Source organism: Triticum dicoccoides, chromosome 3A, assembly GCF_002162155.2.
Source record: "Triticum dicoccoides isolate Atlit2015 ecotype Zavitan chromosome 3A, WEW_v2.0, whole genome shotgun sequence".
NCBI classification, from domain to species: Eukaryota; Viridiplantae; Streptophyta; class Magnoliopsida; order Poales; family Poaceae; genus Triticum; species Triticum dicoccoides.
The window spans coordinates 426,569,150-426,582,428 of NC_041384.1; the positions used below are offsets into that span (position 1 = coordinate 426,569,150).

The 13,279-nt window shown below is 50.7% G+C and overlaps 1 protein-coding gene across 1 annotated transcript; it reads right to left on the bottom strand.

Moving 5' to 3' along the window:
- Positions 1-2,307: 2,307 nt before the first annotated feature.
- Positions 2,308-5,540, bottom strand: LOC119268394 (phospholipase A1 PLIP1, chloroplastic-like). The gene is made up of 2 exons (XM_037550012.1): positions 4,626-5,540; positions 2,308-4,033 (listed from the first exon to the last, which is right to left on the bottom strand). Exons 1-2 carry the CDS (start codon positions 5,256-5,258, stop codon positions 2,642-2,644), a joined length of 2,025 nt encoding a protein of 674 aa, XP_037405909.1. The 5' UTR covers positions 5,259-5,540; the 3' UTR covers positions 2,308-2,641.
- Positions 5,541-13,279: the final 7,739 nt, after the last annotated feature.

Sequence of the window (13,279 nt, forward strand, 5' to 3'; positions counted from 1 at the left end):
CAGTGCTGATTCGCCTAGCAGGCAATGATGAGGGTCGTCCATCATCACCTCCGATGCCGGTCACCGGAGAGAGAAGAAACAAAGACGAAGCAATAGGCACTGCGAGTGAATACACATCGCAATTGTGGGACATACATGCAAATGTGAAGCTTTTTACATGTATTTAGCGCAATGGTGGTGGTGGTGTGTGTCTGTGGGAGGGGCATTGATAGTGGGTTATAACTACGTTGGCATGCTACGTGAGCACCCTATACGGTGTTAGACGCGAAATAATACTGTATTGGTAGGTTCAGGCAGGTTTTAGCATCGAACACGTGTATTCCACAATTTTTTGCACTGAACCGATCATCTCGTGCAAGTTGCACTCTTGTTTTCTCGAGTAAATAGCATAAAACTACTATTTTATGGGATAGGATTCCAAAAAACTACCAGTTTTTTAATTTTTCTCAGATAACTACCAAGTCAAGGGTCGGTTGTTTCAAAAAAACCCAAATGACCGTTGTTTAAAAATTAAACCTGTTTATAACAGGTCGGGCCCGTACCTAAACAATCTGTCTGTTTGACCGTGTGTTTGACTGTTAACTAACATGTAGGGCCCACATGTAAGCTTCCTCTTCTTCTTCCCTTTCTTCTTCCTCTCTTCCTGAGCCCTCTAGCTCTTCTCTCCTCTCCTCTCCTCTCCTCCAGTGATATCTCTCCCGAGCCGGCGACCCTCTCTCCTCCCTAGCAGGCGACCTCCCATCCCTTCCGTAGCCGGCGAAGACCCTCCCCTCCCTTCCCTTTCCCAACCTCCCCATGGCCGTGGTACAAGCTCGCCGAAGCTCCAGGTGTTGGAGGTGGCGACGAGGAGGCATGACAGAGGCCGTGCGAAGCTCGAGGGCCTTCCGGCGGCCGTGCCAGAGTCCGGCCTCGTCCGCGGCAGTGGGAGGCGCGCGCTCCAGCAGCAGCGCATGACATCCGCGTCGTCGTCAACGGCGAGCTCGAGAAGGCCGGCAAAGGCGTCAACGGCGGCCGCAGGTGTGGTTCTTGGCCATCTCGGCGACGGCGGCCGCTGGATTCTTCTTGTGCGTGGCGGCGGACGCATAAACGACGGAAGGGGCAAGGCAGAGCGCCATGGCCAAGAGCAGCGGCCGGCAAGGAGTGGACCCAGCCCGTCGCCCGCCGGAGAAGCACCTCCTTCGCGCCGAGCAAAGCGGTGGCGCCTCCTTCCACCTGGCCCGTGACCTGGCCGTCGGCGAGCTGCCGGCGCCGTCGGGCGCGTCTTCTCCTTACCGGGACCCGATTGCTTTTTGTGAAAAAAATCAGGGACCCGATTGCTTTTTTTAAAGAAAACTTAGGGACCTTATTGCTTTTCCATTTTTTACAGAATATGGGCCCCACATGTAAGTTAACGGTCAAACTAAACAATCAAACAAACAGTTATCTTACGTGCGGGCCCCAGCTATCATAATCATGATCAATTGATAAGCACTCGGCGATTTGTATCTTTTGAAACAGCCGACTCCTCACTTAGTAGTTATCTGAGAAAAATTAAAAACTGATAGTTTTTTGAAACCCCTAGCCCGTAAAGTAGTAGTTTTATGCTATTTACTCTGTTTTCTCCAATGTTGCTAATATACCCCAGTTTGTTATTCTTTGGCATCACGTGTGCATTAAGCTAGTACTCCCTCCATTCACAAATATAAGATATTATACTTTTTTCTAAATCAGATATACATATACATATTTTAGTGTGTTTGTTCACTCATTTTAATCTGTATCTAATATATATTAAGATACTCAAAACATGTTAGGGCCTCTTTGATTCGTAGGATTCTAAAAATGCGAGAATATGAAAAACAAAGGATTGAAATGTCATACTTATCTCAATCCTACATGATTTTGGGTTGTTTGATTGCATCATAGGAAAAACAAATGATTCTTTGAAACAGATTTGAAAGGATGCTAGAAATCCTGCTGGAAATAGTACAAAAAAGTCCTTGAAAAATTCTTATAGGATTCACATTGAATGAAACAGCTAACATAGGAAGAATTCCCAAGGATTTTAATCCTCCAAAATACTATTGACTGGACATAGATAAGTGAAGTATATCGAGCCGTTATAAGGAACCCATTTGGAGCGTATAGCCAAATGGCGAAGGAATTGGGAAGTGACCTATACAATACAGAGGTGCATTGGATGCAATGAGTAGCAGAGCAAGAGACACGTCATTTTCGTTGGGTTGTTCCTTTATAACAACATTTCATTTCCTTTATATAACAACGAATTTACAGGTGGAGTTCACTGGATCACAATCACATGATCCCTTGACAAATCACCATTGCATTATTCAGCGGCCTGCACAACTTTGCGGGCCACCAGCCAGGACAACAAACCACATCAATACTCCTACTATACGCATACGCTTGCAATGTACTGCCTCTATACCAAAATATAAGACGTTTTTGCAGTTCAGTTCAAATTTGAACTGCAAAAACGTCTAATATTTTGGTGCGGAGAGAGTACTTACTCTACTACACTAAACCTACACCAAGAAAGTCGACTGATTTTTCTGTACTCTCGTATGTACCATTGATGCATTCGCCCCACACATCAAAGAACCCAAAGAAAAGAATGTAAACCTGCTTGAATTGCAGTGATTCAGGCTTCGGATACCAGCTCCTTGCTGCGGACGGCCACCGGCCTCGGGACCACGGTGCCCGCCACCCCCGGCCACCAGTACTGCTGCAGCCGCTCCACGCCGGGAAGCCTCCACACGATCTCCGGCTGCTTCCGCCGGCGGGGCGCCACCTTGGTGAGGGCGTAGAGCGCCCGGAAGTAGTTGCCGGACTCGTGGTCCCGGAGGATGGCGCCCTCGGACCCGTAGGCCGAGAGGTCGCTCAGCGTCTCCAGCGGGTGCGGCGAGTTGAGGAACGCGCGTAGGGCGCTGGCCACCACGGCCCTCCCCGACCCCGACGGCTCCGCGCGCTCCTCCGGGTTGGCCACCCGGAACAGCGCCGCGCCCTCCGGCAGGAACGGGTGGTGCGGCGACGCCTTGCCGTCCGGCTGCAGGATGTACGTCGTGCCCATCGGCGTGTACAGCACCTTCTGGCTGTTGAGGCAGGGGTGCGTGCGCAGCGCGCCGTTGAGCCGCTTGAGCACGGCGACGGCATGGCCGGGGTACCGGCACGAGAATGCCCTAGGCACGATGTCCCGGTGCATCGCCACGGCGCGGACATGGTCCTCGCCGACGCCGAGCGCCTCCAGCACGCGCTGCCCGCCGCAGAACACCGACGGCGCTCCGAAGGTGACCACGGGGAGCAGCGACTCCGGACCGACCACCCCGCGCGCCACCAGCATCAGACTCACAAGCAGCGCCAGACTGCCGCCGAGCGAGTGCCCCGTGAACCGCAGACGAGCGCCATCCTTGTGCGCCCTCAGGTGCTCCACGATCTCCGGCATGAGCTGCTCATAGATGCCCTTGGCCGCCTCATAGATGCCGCGGTGCACGAGAACGCCGGTGTCCTCGAATGCGGTGGGCTCGAAGAGGAGGTTGGCTTGCCAGGACGCGACCGAGTCGGAGCCCTGGATGACGAAGCAGCGGGTGCGCATGTCGGCCTCGTCGCAGACGAACCACTGGCACGGCGAGGACAGCGGCGACCGCAGGTCACGCGCGGCCTCTTGCCGCGCCTCGTCCTCGGCGGCCACCACCGCCGTCACCGTGGAAGCGGCAACGTAGGCCGCCATGCCGGAGTTGTACAGCCGGTCTTCTTCCCCGGCCGGTGGCTGCTGATGCCCGCGGAGCGAGAGCAGGCCGCGGGCCCGCGCTTCGACGTAGGACGCGGCCGACGCGGCCACCTCGTAGGCCAAGTGGTTGGAGCGGCGGACCGGCCGCCGCGGCTGTGGCTCCGCAGCCACTTCGTACTGCTGCGCGTCGCCCGGCGGCCGGGTGGAGTCGCCGTCCACCTGAGCGCTCACGGCGCTGGCCTCGGCCTTCTTCTGTACCGACGACGTCACCAGCTCGAGTCCGTAGTGTTTCCTCAGCTCAGCCCTCTGTAATTCCAGCAACAACGAAAATCAAAATTAGGACGAAAAAAAATGTGTAGATTGTTGCATGGTTTCATCGTTGACCGCAACTGGAAGATTATGACAGTATACACAAGTCACACCCAGAAATTGCTACCGGCACGAAACTTTTCAGGCAACTACCTCGAAAATGCCACCCTTGATTCCAGAAAACTACTCCTACGTGTTGATTACGACAGATTTCTGTATTTTGGGTTAACGAAAAAGGCCACTAATTAGACGAGGAAATTGTCAATGAAAAAGGATGAAGCGCAAGTTGGTGACTACTACTACGTGGCTGGACAGATCGGCCACCAAGATAATCGGCGATGGAAATTAAAGACACGGGTGCTGCCTGCGCTTGCTTTTCCTACCTAAATCTGGCAAACATTAATCCCTTAATAAGAAATTAATACTCCAGGCCAGTGGGCACCTCCCAGCCTGTACGCGCGGCGACTCTCTCGTAGCAATTAAAGCCAGCGTTTTTATTAGTTGAGCTAACTCGGCGGCCAGATCGGTGGATCCGGGCCGTCCAAGTCCAGGCGGGCGGCCACGATTCTATCGTTCCCGTAGCGCTCACCTTGATCTCCGGGATGACGTAGGCCATGTTGCAGAGGAAGGCCAGCTGCGCGAACAGCCGGGCATCGCCCGGAGGGGACCGCGCCAGCAGCTTGACGAAGGACTCGCGGTCCCACTTGTCATCGGCCTCCGGCGCGGTGTGCTCCTCATCGTAGTTCACGCCGCAGCCGCCGTCCTCGTGGTAGTCGTCGTCGTCCTCCTCCTCGAAGAGGTTGTCGTTGTCGGTGAAGAAGCGCTTGGTGGGGTCGTGGAAGCGGGAGCGCAGCTCCAGGAGCCGGTCCAGCCAGTGGTCCTCGGGCGTCCTGACCTGCGGCATTTCCGGGTCCGGGTCCGGGTCGGTCTCGCCGGCGCACACGGTGAGGAGCCGGTAGTCCCCGCCGCCGCCGCCGTCGGGGAGCGGCGGCGGGCGCAGCGGCGCGGCGCCGAACTGGAAGGGGAAGACGCCGATGGAGCGGCTGGTGGTGAGCGACGCGCCCGCGGCCCCGCCGCGGCGGGAGCAGCGGAGGTGCGGCTCGGAGCGCGACCGCCGGATGCCGGCGTGCATGTGGACTGGCTCCCTCTTGGCCCGCCGCCCGGCCGGCGCGTGCGCGGACGACGACGCCGCCGCCGCCGCCCCGGCAATGCTCGCCACCATGCGCACTTGGATGGAATGGACCGGTCCTCCCGGAGCCGCGCTGCTAGGCAAAGGGATCCAGCGCGCAGGCGGGGGCGGGGATGATGGTGGTTGGCGTTGGTTGGGCTGGCCTCTTGGTGGCGGTGTATTTGATTCGGCCTCGGCGATCGATCCGTGCGCCCAAGGGAGGGGAGCACGGAGGAGTTGGGCGAACGGCGATGGGGCTTTAATACCGGAGACGGGTAGAGGAACAAGGAGAGAGAGAGAGAGAGACAGGTCGGCCACGCGAGCGAGGTGGGCGAAACCGAGAGAAAAACAAGCCTCTTTGGACGCCACGACAGCGGGAAGACTGATATGAGCAGGTGAAATGACCGTCCTACCCTCGTGTCATTCTGTGATCAATGCGGGCGGGACACCATCAAGAGGCGACAGGTGGTCTGGTTGCGGGAGCAAATTGCATGCACGGATACACCGTGCGCAGCATGTGCGCGGCCGAGAGGGTAGTTCCGGGAAATAGGGGTACAATAGAACAAGAGAGGAGTAAACACAGGAACGGGCTGCAGTGAAGAGTCCCCGTCAGTCACAAGAAGCGGCCGAGGAAAAATCGCGGCCGTCGACGATGGAGCATGGGAATCTCCGTCCCGTCGCGGGCCGCGGCCGAGAGACCAAGAAAGGTGCACCTTGTTTTCCCAAACGGTATCCATCGCGGCATTATTCCTAATTCCTTCGTGTCTGTTTTTTGCTGCGTACGACTTTTGTACCACCTGCATACAGAATGCCTGCGTGCCTGTATGTTTTGGGAAATGTTATCGTGCTCAAGTTTTTCTGGAAGGGCATGACAAGACACACGTTTTATGGCTGTTTAGGTTGTTGTGAGGATGGCAATTTTATTTATTATAAGCATGGTAAATTCTAAGAGAAACTGAGCTAGACGAATTTGTCATGCTTCCTAAAAAAATGCCGTCCTCATGACAACGCAAAATGTCATAAAATATGTTTGTTTGACATGTCCTCCCAGGGCACATTCGCTAGTTCAAAATCCATAGTTTTTAGGCCTGATCGACTCGTGACTGCCAAATCCTGTAGGAACGAGTGTGAATCACGGCTGGGGCACTTCAAATTTGTAGCGGCGCTAATGAGTATATAGCATAAAACTATTTGTTTTCAGGCAAGAGAACTAAAAACGATCCATACAAAAAAGGGTTTCCCCTAAGCCAAGAGCTAGGGTTTAGGAGCCCTCTAGCGACGTGAAGGTTGAGAGTTTCTTTCCTTCCAACCAATCTACCCCCCACACCCTGGAATCCCTACGCCAACTCGTGTTGATCCAAAGGCAACCTATCGTTTCTTCCCGACTTTGGTTCGTTAGGGGTTACACGAAAGTTTTAGGGTTCGCAAGTCTGCAGAAGGTAGGATGGCGACAGAAGATAACAGTTCAAGGAGGAAGAGGAAGGATAGTAAGGATGTGGAGGCGCTAGTCAATTACCTCGATCTCCATGAAGGTGATGGGGCCGATTTTGTATGGAAAGAGGAGTCGGATCTGTCGGATGTTCAATCAAAGTGGCTAGCAATAGCTAGGGTCCATACAGAGAAAGGCTCTAGTCCGTCGAAGCTATATGAGGATATGAGATGGACTTGGAATCCGACGAAGGAGGTTCGTCGGAGATTGATCAAAGAAAACTTTTTACGATGCAGTTTGGGTATCTTGGCGACTGGAACACATCGATGTTCAATGGACTATGGCTATTTAGAAATCAAGCCCTTATCTTGGTGGAATACGATGGATTCACAAATCCTGAATGGGTTGCCTTGGATACGATAGCAATGTGGGCGAGAGTCTTGAAGTTGCCGGACAACTATTTAAATGATGTGGTGATTGATACGTCTCCAACGTATCTATAATTTTTGATTGCTCCATGCTATATTATCTACTGTTTTGGGAAATATTGGGCTTTATTTTCCACTTTTGTATTACTTTTGGGACTAACCTATTAACCGGAGGCCCAACCCAGATTTGCCGTTTTTTGCCTATTTCAGTGTTTCGAAGAAAAGGAATATCAAACGAAGTCGAAACGGAACGAAATCAACTTGAGAAGTTATTTTTGGAAGGAAAGCAACCCAGGGGAGCTTGGAGTGCATGTCAGGGGAGACACGGGCTGCCCACGAGGGTGGGGGGCGCCCACCCCCCTAGGGCGCGCCCCCTGCCTCGTGGGGCCCCCGTGACTGTTGGAAATATGCCCTAGAGGCAATAATAAAAGTATTATTATATTTCATTGTTCATGATAATTGTCTTTTATTCATGCTATAACTGTATTATCCGGAAATCGTAATACACGTGTGAATACTTAGACCACACTATGTCCCTGGTAAGCCTCTAGTTGACCAGCTCGTTGTGATCAACAAATAGTCATGGTTTCCTGACTATGGACATTGGATGTCGTTGATAACGGGATCACATCATTAGGAGAATGATGTGATGGACAAGACCCAATCCTAAGCATAGCATAAAAGATCGTGTAGTTCGTTTTGCTAGAGCTTTGCAAGTGTCAAGTATCTCTTCCTTCGACCATGAGATCGTGTAACTCCCGGATACCGTAAGAGTGCCTTGGGTGTATCAAACGTCACAACGTAACTGGGTGACTATAAAGGTGCATTACAGGTATCTCCGAAAGTAGCTGTTGGGTTGACACGGATCGAGACTAGGATTTGTCACTCCGTATGACGGAGAGGTATCTCTGGGCCCACTCGGTAATGCATCATCATATTGAGCTCAATGTGACCAAGGTGTTGGACACGGGATCATGCATTACGGTACGAGTAAAGTGACTTGCCGGTAACGAGACTGAACAATGTATTGGGATACCGACGATCGAGTCTCGGGCAAGTAACGTACCGATTGACAAAGGGAATTGCATACAGGGTTTGATCGAATCCTCGACATCGTGGTTCATCCGATGACAACATCGAGGAGCATGTGGGAGCTATCATGGGTATCCAGATCCCGCTGATGGTTATTGATTGAGAGCGTCTCGGTCATGTCTACATGTCTCCCGAACCCGTAGGGTCTACACACTTAAGGTTCGGTGACGCTAGGGTTATGAAGATATGTATATGCAGAAACCCGAATGTTGTTCGGAGTCCCGGATGAGATCCCGGACGTCACGAGGAGTTCCGGAATGGTCCGGAGGTAAAGAATTATATATAGGAAGTGCTATTTCGGGCATCAGGACAAGTTTCGGGGTTATCGGTATTGTACCGGGACCACCGGAAGGGTCCCGGGGGTCCACCGGGTGGGGCCACCTGTCCCGGGGGGCCACATGGGCTGTAGGGGGTGCGCCTTGGCCATCATGGGCCAAGGGCACCAGCCCCTATAGGCCCATGCGCCTAGGGTTTCCCCCTAGGAGGAGTCCTAGTGGTGGAAGGCACCCCTAGGTGCCTTGGGGGGGAGGGAAACCTCCCCTAGGCCGCCGCCCCCCCTAGTAGATCTCATCTACTAGGGCCGGCGCCCCCCCTGGCACCCCTATATATAGTGGGGGAGAGGAGGGACTTCAAACACCAGCCCCTGGCGCCTCCACCTCCCCCCGTTACGTCTCTCCCTCGTAGTCTCGGCGAAGCCCTGCTGCTGTGACGCCCTGCATCCACCACCACGCCGTCGTGCTGCTGGATCTTCATCAACCTCTCCTTCCCCCTTGCTGGATCAAGAAGGAGGAGACGTCTCCCGTCCCGTACGTGTGTTGAACGCGGAGGTGCCGTCCGTTCGGCGCTGGTCATCGGTGATTTGGATCACGTCGAGTACGACTACATCATCACCTTGCAAGCTTCCGCACGCGATCTACAAGTGGTATGTAGATGCAAACTCTCTCCTTAGACTCGTTGCTTAGATGAACTCATAGATGGATCTTGGTGAAACCGTAGGAAAAATTTTAATTTTCTGCAACGTTCCCCAACAGTGGCATCATGAGCTAGGTCTATGCGTAGTTCTCTTTGCACGAGTAGAACACAACTTTGTTGTGGGCGTGGATTTTGTCATCTTACTTGCCTCTACTAGTCTTTTCTTGATCAACGGTATTGTGGGATGAAGCGGCCCGGACCAACCTTACACGTACTCTTACGTGAGACCGGTTCCACCGACTGACATGCACAAGTTGCATAAGGTGGCTGGCGGGTGTCTGTCTCTCCCACCTTAGTTGGAGCGGAATCGATGAACAGGGCCCTTATGAAGGGTAAATAGAAGTTGACAAAATCACGTTGTGGTGATTCGTAGGTAAGAAAACGTTCTTGCTAGAACCCAATTGCAGCCACGTAAAAGATGCAACAACAATTAGAGGACGTCTAACTTGTTTTTGCAGCGATTGATCATGTGATGTGATATGGCCAGAAGTTGTGATGAATGATGAATTGTGATGTATGAGATCATGTTCTTTGTAATAGGATTCACGACTTGCATGTCGATGAGTATGACAACCGGCAGGAGCCATAGGAGTTGTCATTATTTTTTGTATGACCTGTGTGTCATTGAATAACGTCATGTAAACTACTTTACTTTATTGCTAAACATTAGTCATAGAAGTAGAAGTAGTCGTTGGCGTGACAACTTCATGAAGACACGATGATGGAGATCATGATGATGGAGATCATGGTGTCAAGCCGGTGACAAGATGATCATGGAGCCCCGAAGATGAAGATCAATGGAGCTATATGATATTGGCCATATCATGTCACAACTATATAATTGCATGTGATGTTTATTATGTATTATGCATCTTGTTTACTTAGGACGACGGTAGTAAATAAGATGATCCCTTATAAAATTTCAAGAAGTGTTCTCCCCTAACTGTGCACCGTTGCTACAGTTCGTCGTTTCTAAGCACCACGTGATGATCGGGTGTGATGGATTCTTACATTCACATACAACGGGTGTAAGACAGTTTTACACAGCGAAAACACTTAGGGTTAACTTGACGAGCCTAGCATGTGCAGACATGGCCATGGAACACGGAGACCGAAAGGTCGAACACGAATCGTATAGAAGATACGATCAACATGAAAATGTTCACCGACGATGATTAGTCCGTCTCACGTGATGATCGGACACGGGCTAGTCGACTCGGATCGTGTAACACTTAGATGACTAAAGGGATGTCTAATCTAAGTGGGAGTTCATAATTTGATTAGAACTTTATTATCATGAACTTAGTCTAAAACCTTTGCAAATATGTCTTGTAGATCAATGGCCAACGCTAATGTCAACATGAACTTCAACGCGTTCCTAGAGAAAACCAAGCTGAAAGATGATGGCAGCAACTATACGGACTGGGTCCGGAACCTGAGGATCATCCTCATAGCTGCCAGGAAACAATATGTCCTAGAAGGACCGCTAGGTGACGCTCCCGTCCCAGAGAACCAAGACATTATGAATGCTTGGCAATCTCGCGCTGATGATTACTCCCTCGTTCAGTGCGGCATGCTTTACAGCTTAGAACCGGGGCTCCAAAAGCGTTTTGAGCATCACGGAGCATATGAGATGTTCGAAGAGCTGAAACTAGTTTTCCAAGCTCATGCCCGGGTCGAGAGATATGATGTCTCCGACAAGTTCTACAGTTGTAAGATGGAGGAAAACAGTTCTGTCAGTGAGCACATCCTGAAGATGTCTGGGTTGCACAACCGTATGACCCAGCTGAACATTAACCTCCCAGATGAGGCGGTCATTGACAGAATCCTCCAGTCGCTCCCACCAAGCTACAAGAGCTTTGTGATGAACTACAACATGCAGGGAATGGAAAAGACCATTCCTGAAGTGTTCTCGACGCTGAAGTCAGCAGAGGCTGAAATCAAGAAAGAACATCAAGTGTTGATGGTCAATAAGACCACTAAGTTCAAGAAGGGCAAGGGTAAGAAGAACTTAAAGAAGGACGGCAAAGATGTTGCCGCGCCTGGTAAGCCAGTTATCGGGAAGAAGTCAAAGAATGGACCCAAGCCTGAGACTGAGTGCTTTTATTGCAAGGGGAAGGGTCACTGGAAGCGGAACTGCCCCAAATACTTAGCGGATAAGAAGGCCGGCAACACCAAAGGTATATTTGATATACATGTGATTGATGTGTACCTTACCAGTAATCGTAGTAACTCCTGGGTATTTGATACCGGTGCCGTTGCTCATATTTGTAACTCACAGCAGGAGCTGCGGAATAAACGGAGACTGGCAAAGGACGAGGTGACGATGCGCGTCGGGAATGGTTCCAGAGTCGATGTGATCGCCGTCGGCACGCTGCCTCTACATTTACCTACGGGATTAGTTTTGAACCTCAATAATTGTTATTTAGTGCCAAGTTTGAGCATGAACATTGTATCTGGATCTCGTTTAATACGAGATGGCTACTCATTTAAGTCTGAGAATAATGGTTGTTCGATTTATATGAGAGATATGTTTTATGGTCATGCTCCGATGGTCAATGGTTTATTCTTAATGAATCTCGAGCGTAATATTACACATGTTCATAGTGTAGATGCCAAAAGATTTAAAGTTGATAACGATAGTCCCACATACTTGTGGCACTGCCGCCTTGGTCACATTGGTGACAAGCGCATGAAGAAGCTCCATGCCGATGGACTTTTAGAGTCTCTTGATTATGAATCGTTTGACACGTGCGAACCATGCCTCTTGGGCAAAATGACCAAGACTCCGTTCTCCGGAACAATGGAGCGAGCAACCAACTTGTTGGAAATCATACATACCGATGTGTGCAGTCCAATGAGCGTTGAGGCTCGCGGAGGATATCGTTATGTTCTCACTCTCACAGATGACTTGAGTAGATATGGGTATGTCTACTTAATGAAACACAAGTCTGAGACCTTTGAAAAGTTCAAGGAATTTCAGAATGAGGTGGAGAATCAACGTGACCGAAAGATAAAATTCTTACGATCAGATCGTGGAGGAGAATACTTAAGTCACGAATTTGGTACACAATTAAAGAAATGCGGAATCGTTTCACAGCTCACGCCGCCTGGAACACCTCAGCGAAACAGTGTGTCCGAACGTCGTAATCGCACTCTATTGGATATGGTGCGGTCTATGATGTCTCTTACCGATTTACCGCTATCATTTTGGGGATACGCTCTAGAGACAGCTACATTCACTTTAAATAGGGCACCGTCTAAATCCGTTGAGACGACACCGTATGAATTATGGTTTGGAAAGAAACCTAAGCTGTCGTTTCTAAAAGTTTGGGGATGCGAAGCTTATGTCAAGAAACTTCAACCTGAAAAGCTCGAACCCAAGTCGGAAAAATGCGTATTCATAGGATACCCTAAGGAAACTGTAGGGTATACCTTCTACTTAAGATCCGAAGGCAAGATCTTTGTTGCCAAGAACGGATGCTTTTTGGAAAAAGAGTTTCTCTCGAAAGAAGTAAGTGGGAGGAAAGTAGAACTCGATGAAGTACTACCTCTTGAGCGGGATAGTGACGCAGCACAGGAAACCGTTCCTGTGATGCCCACACCAACTGAAGAGGAAAACCTTGATAATGATCAAGGTACTTCGGATCAAGTTACTGCTGAACTTCGTAGGTCCACAAGGACACGTTCCGCACCAAAGTGGTACGGCAACCCTGTCCTGGAAATCATGTTGTTAGACAACAATGAACCTTCGAACTATGAAGAAGCAATGGCGGGCCCAGATTCCAACAAATGGCTTGAAGCCATGAAATCCGAGATAGAATCCATGTATGAAAACAAAGTATGGACTTTGACAGACTTGCCCGATGATCGGCGAGCGATAGAAAACAAATGGATTTTTAAGAAGAAGACGGACGCGGATGGTAATGTTACCATCTATAAAGCTCGACTTGTCGCTAAGGGTTATCGACAGGTTCAAGGGATTGACTACGACGAGACATTCTCTCCCGTAGCGAAGCTAAAGTCCGTCCGAATCATGTTAGCAATTGCCGCATACTATGATTATGAGATATGGCAGATGGACGTCAAAACAGCATTCCTTAACGGGCATCTTAAGGAAGAACTGTATATGATGCAGCCGGAAGGTTTTGTCG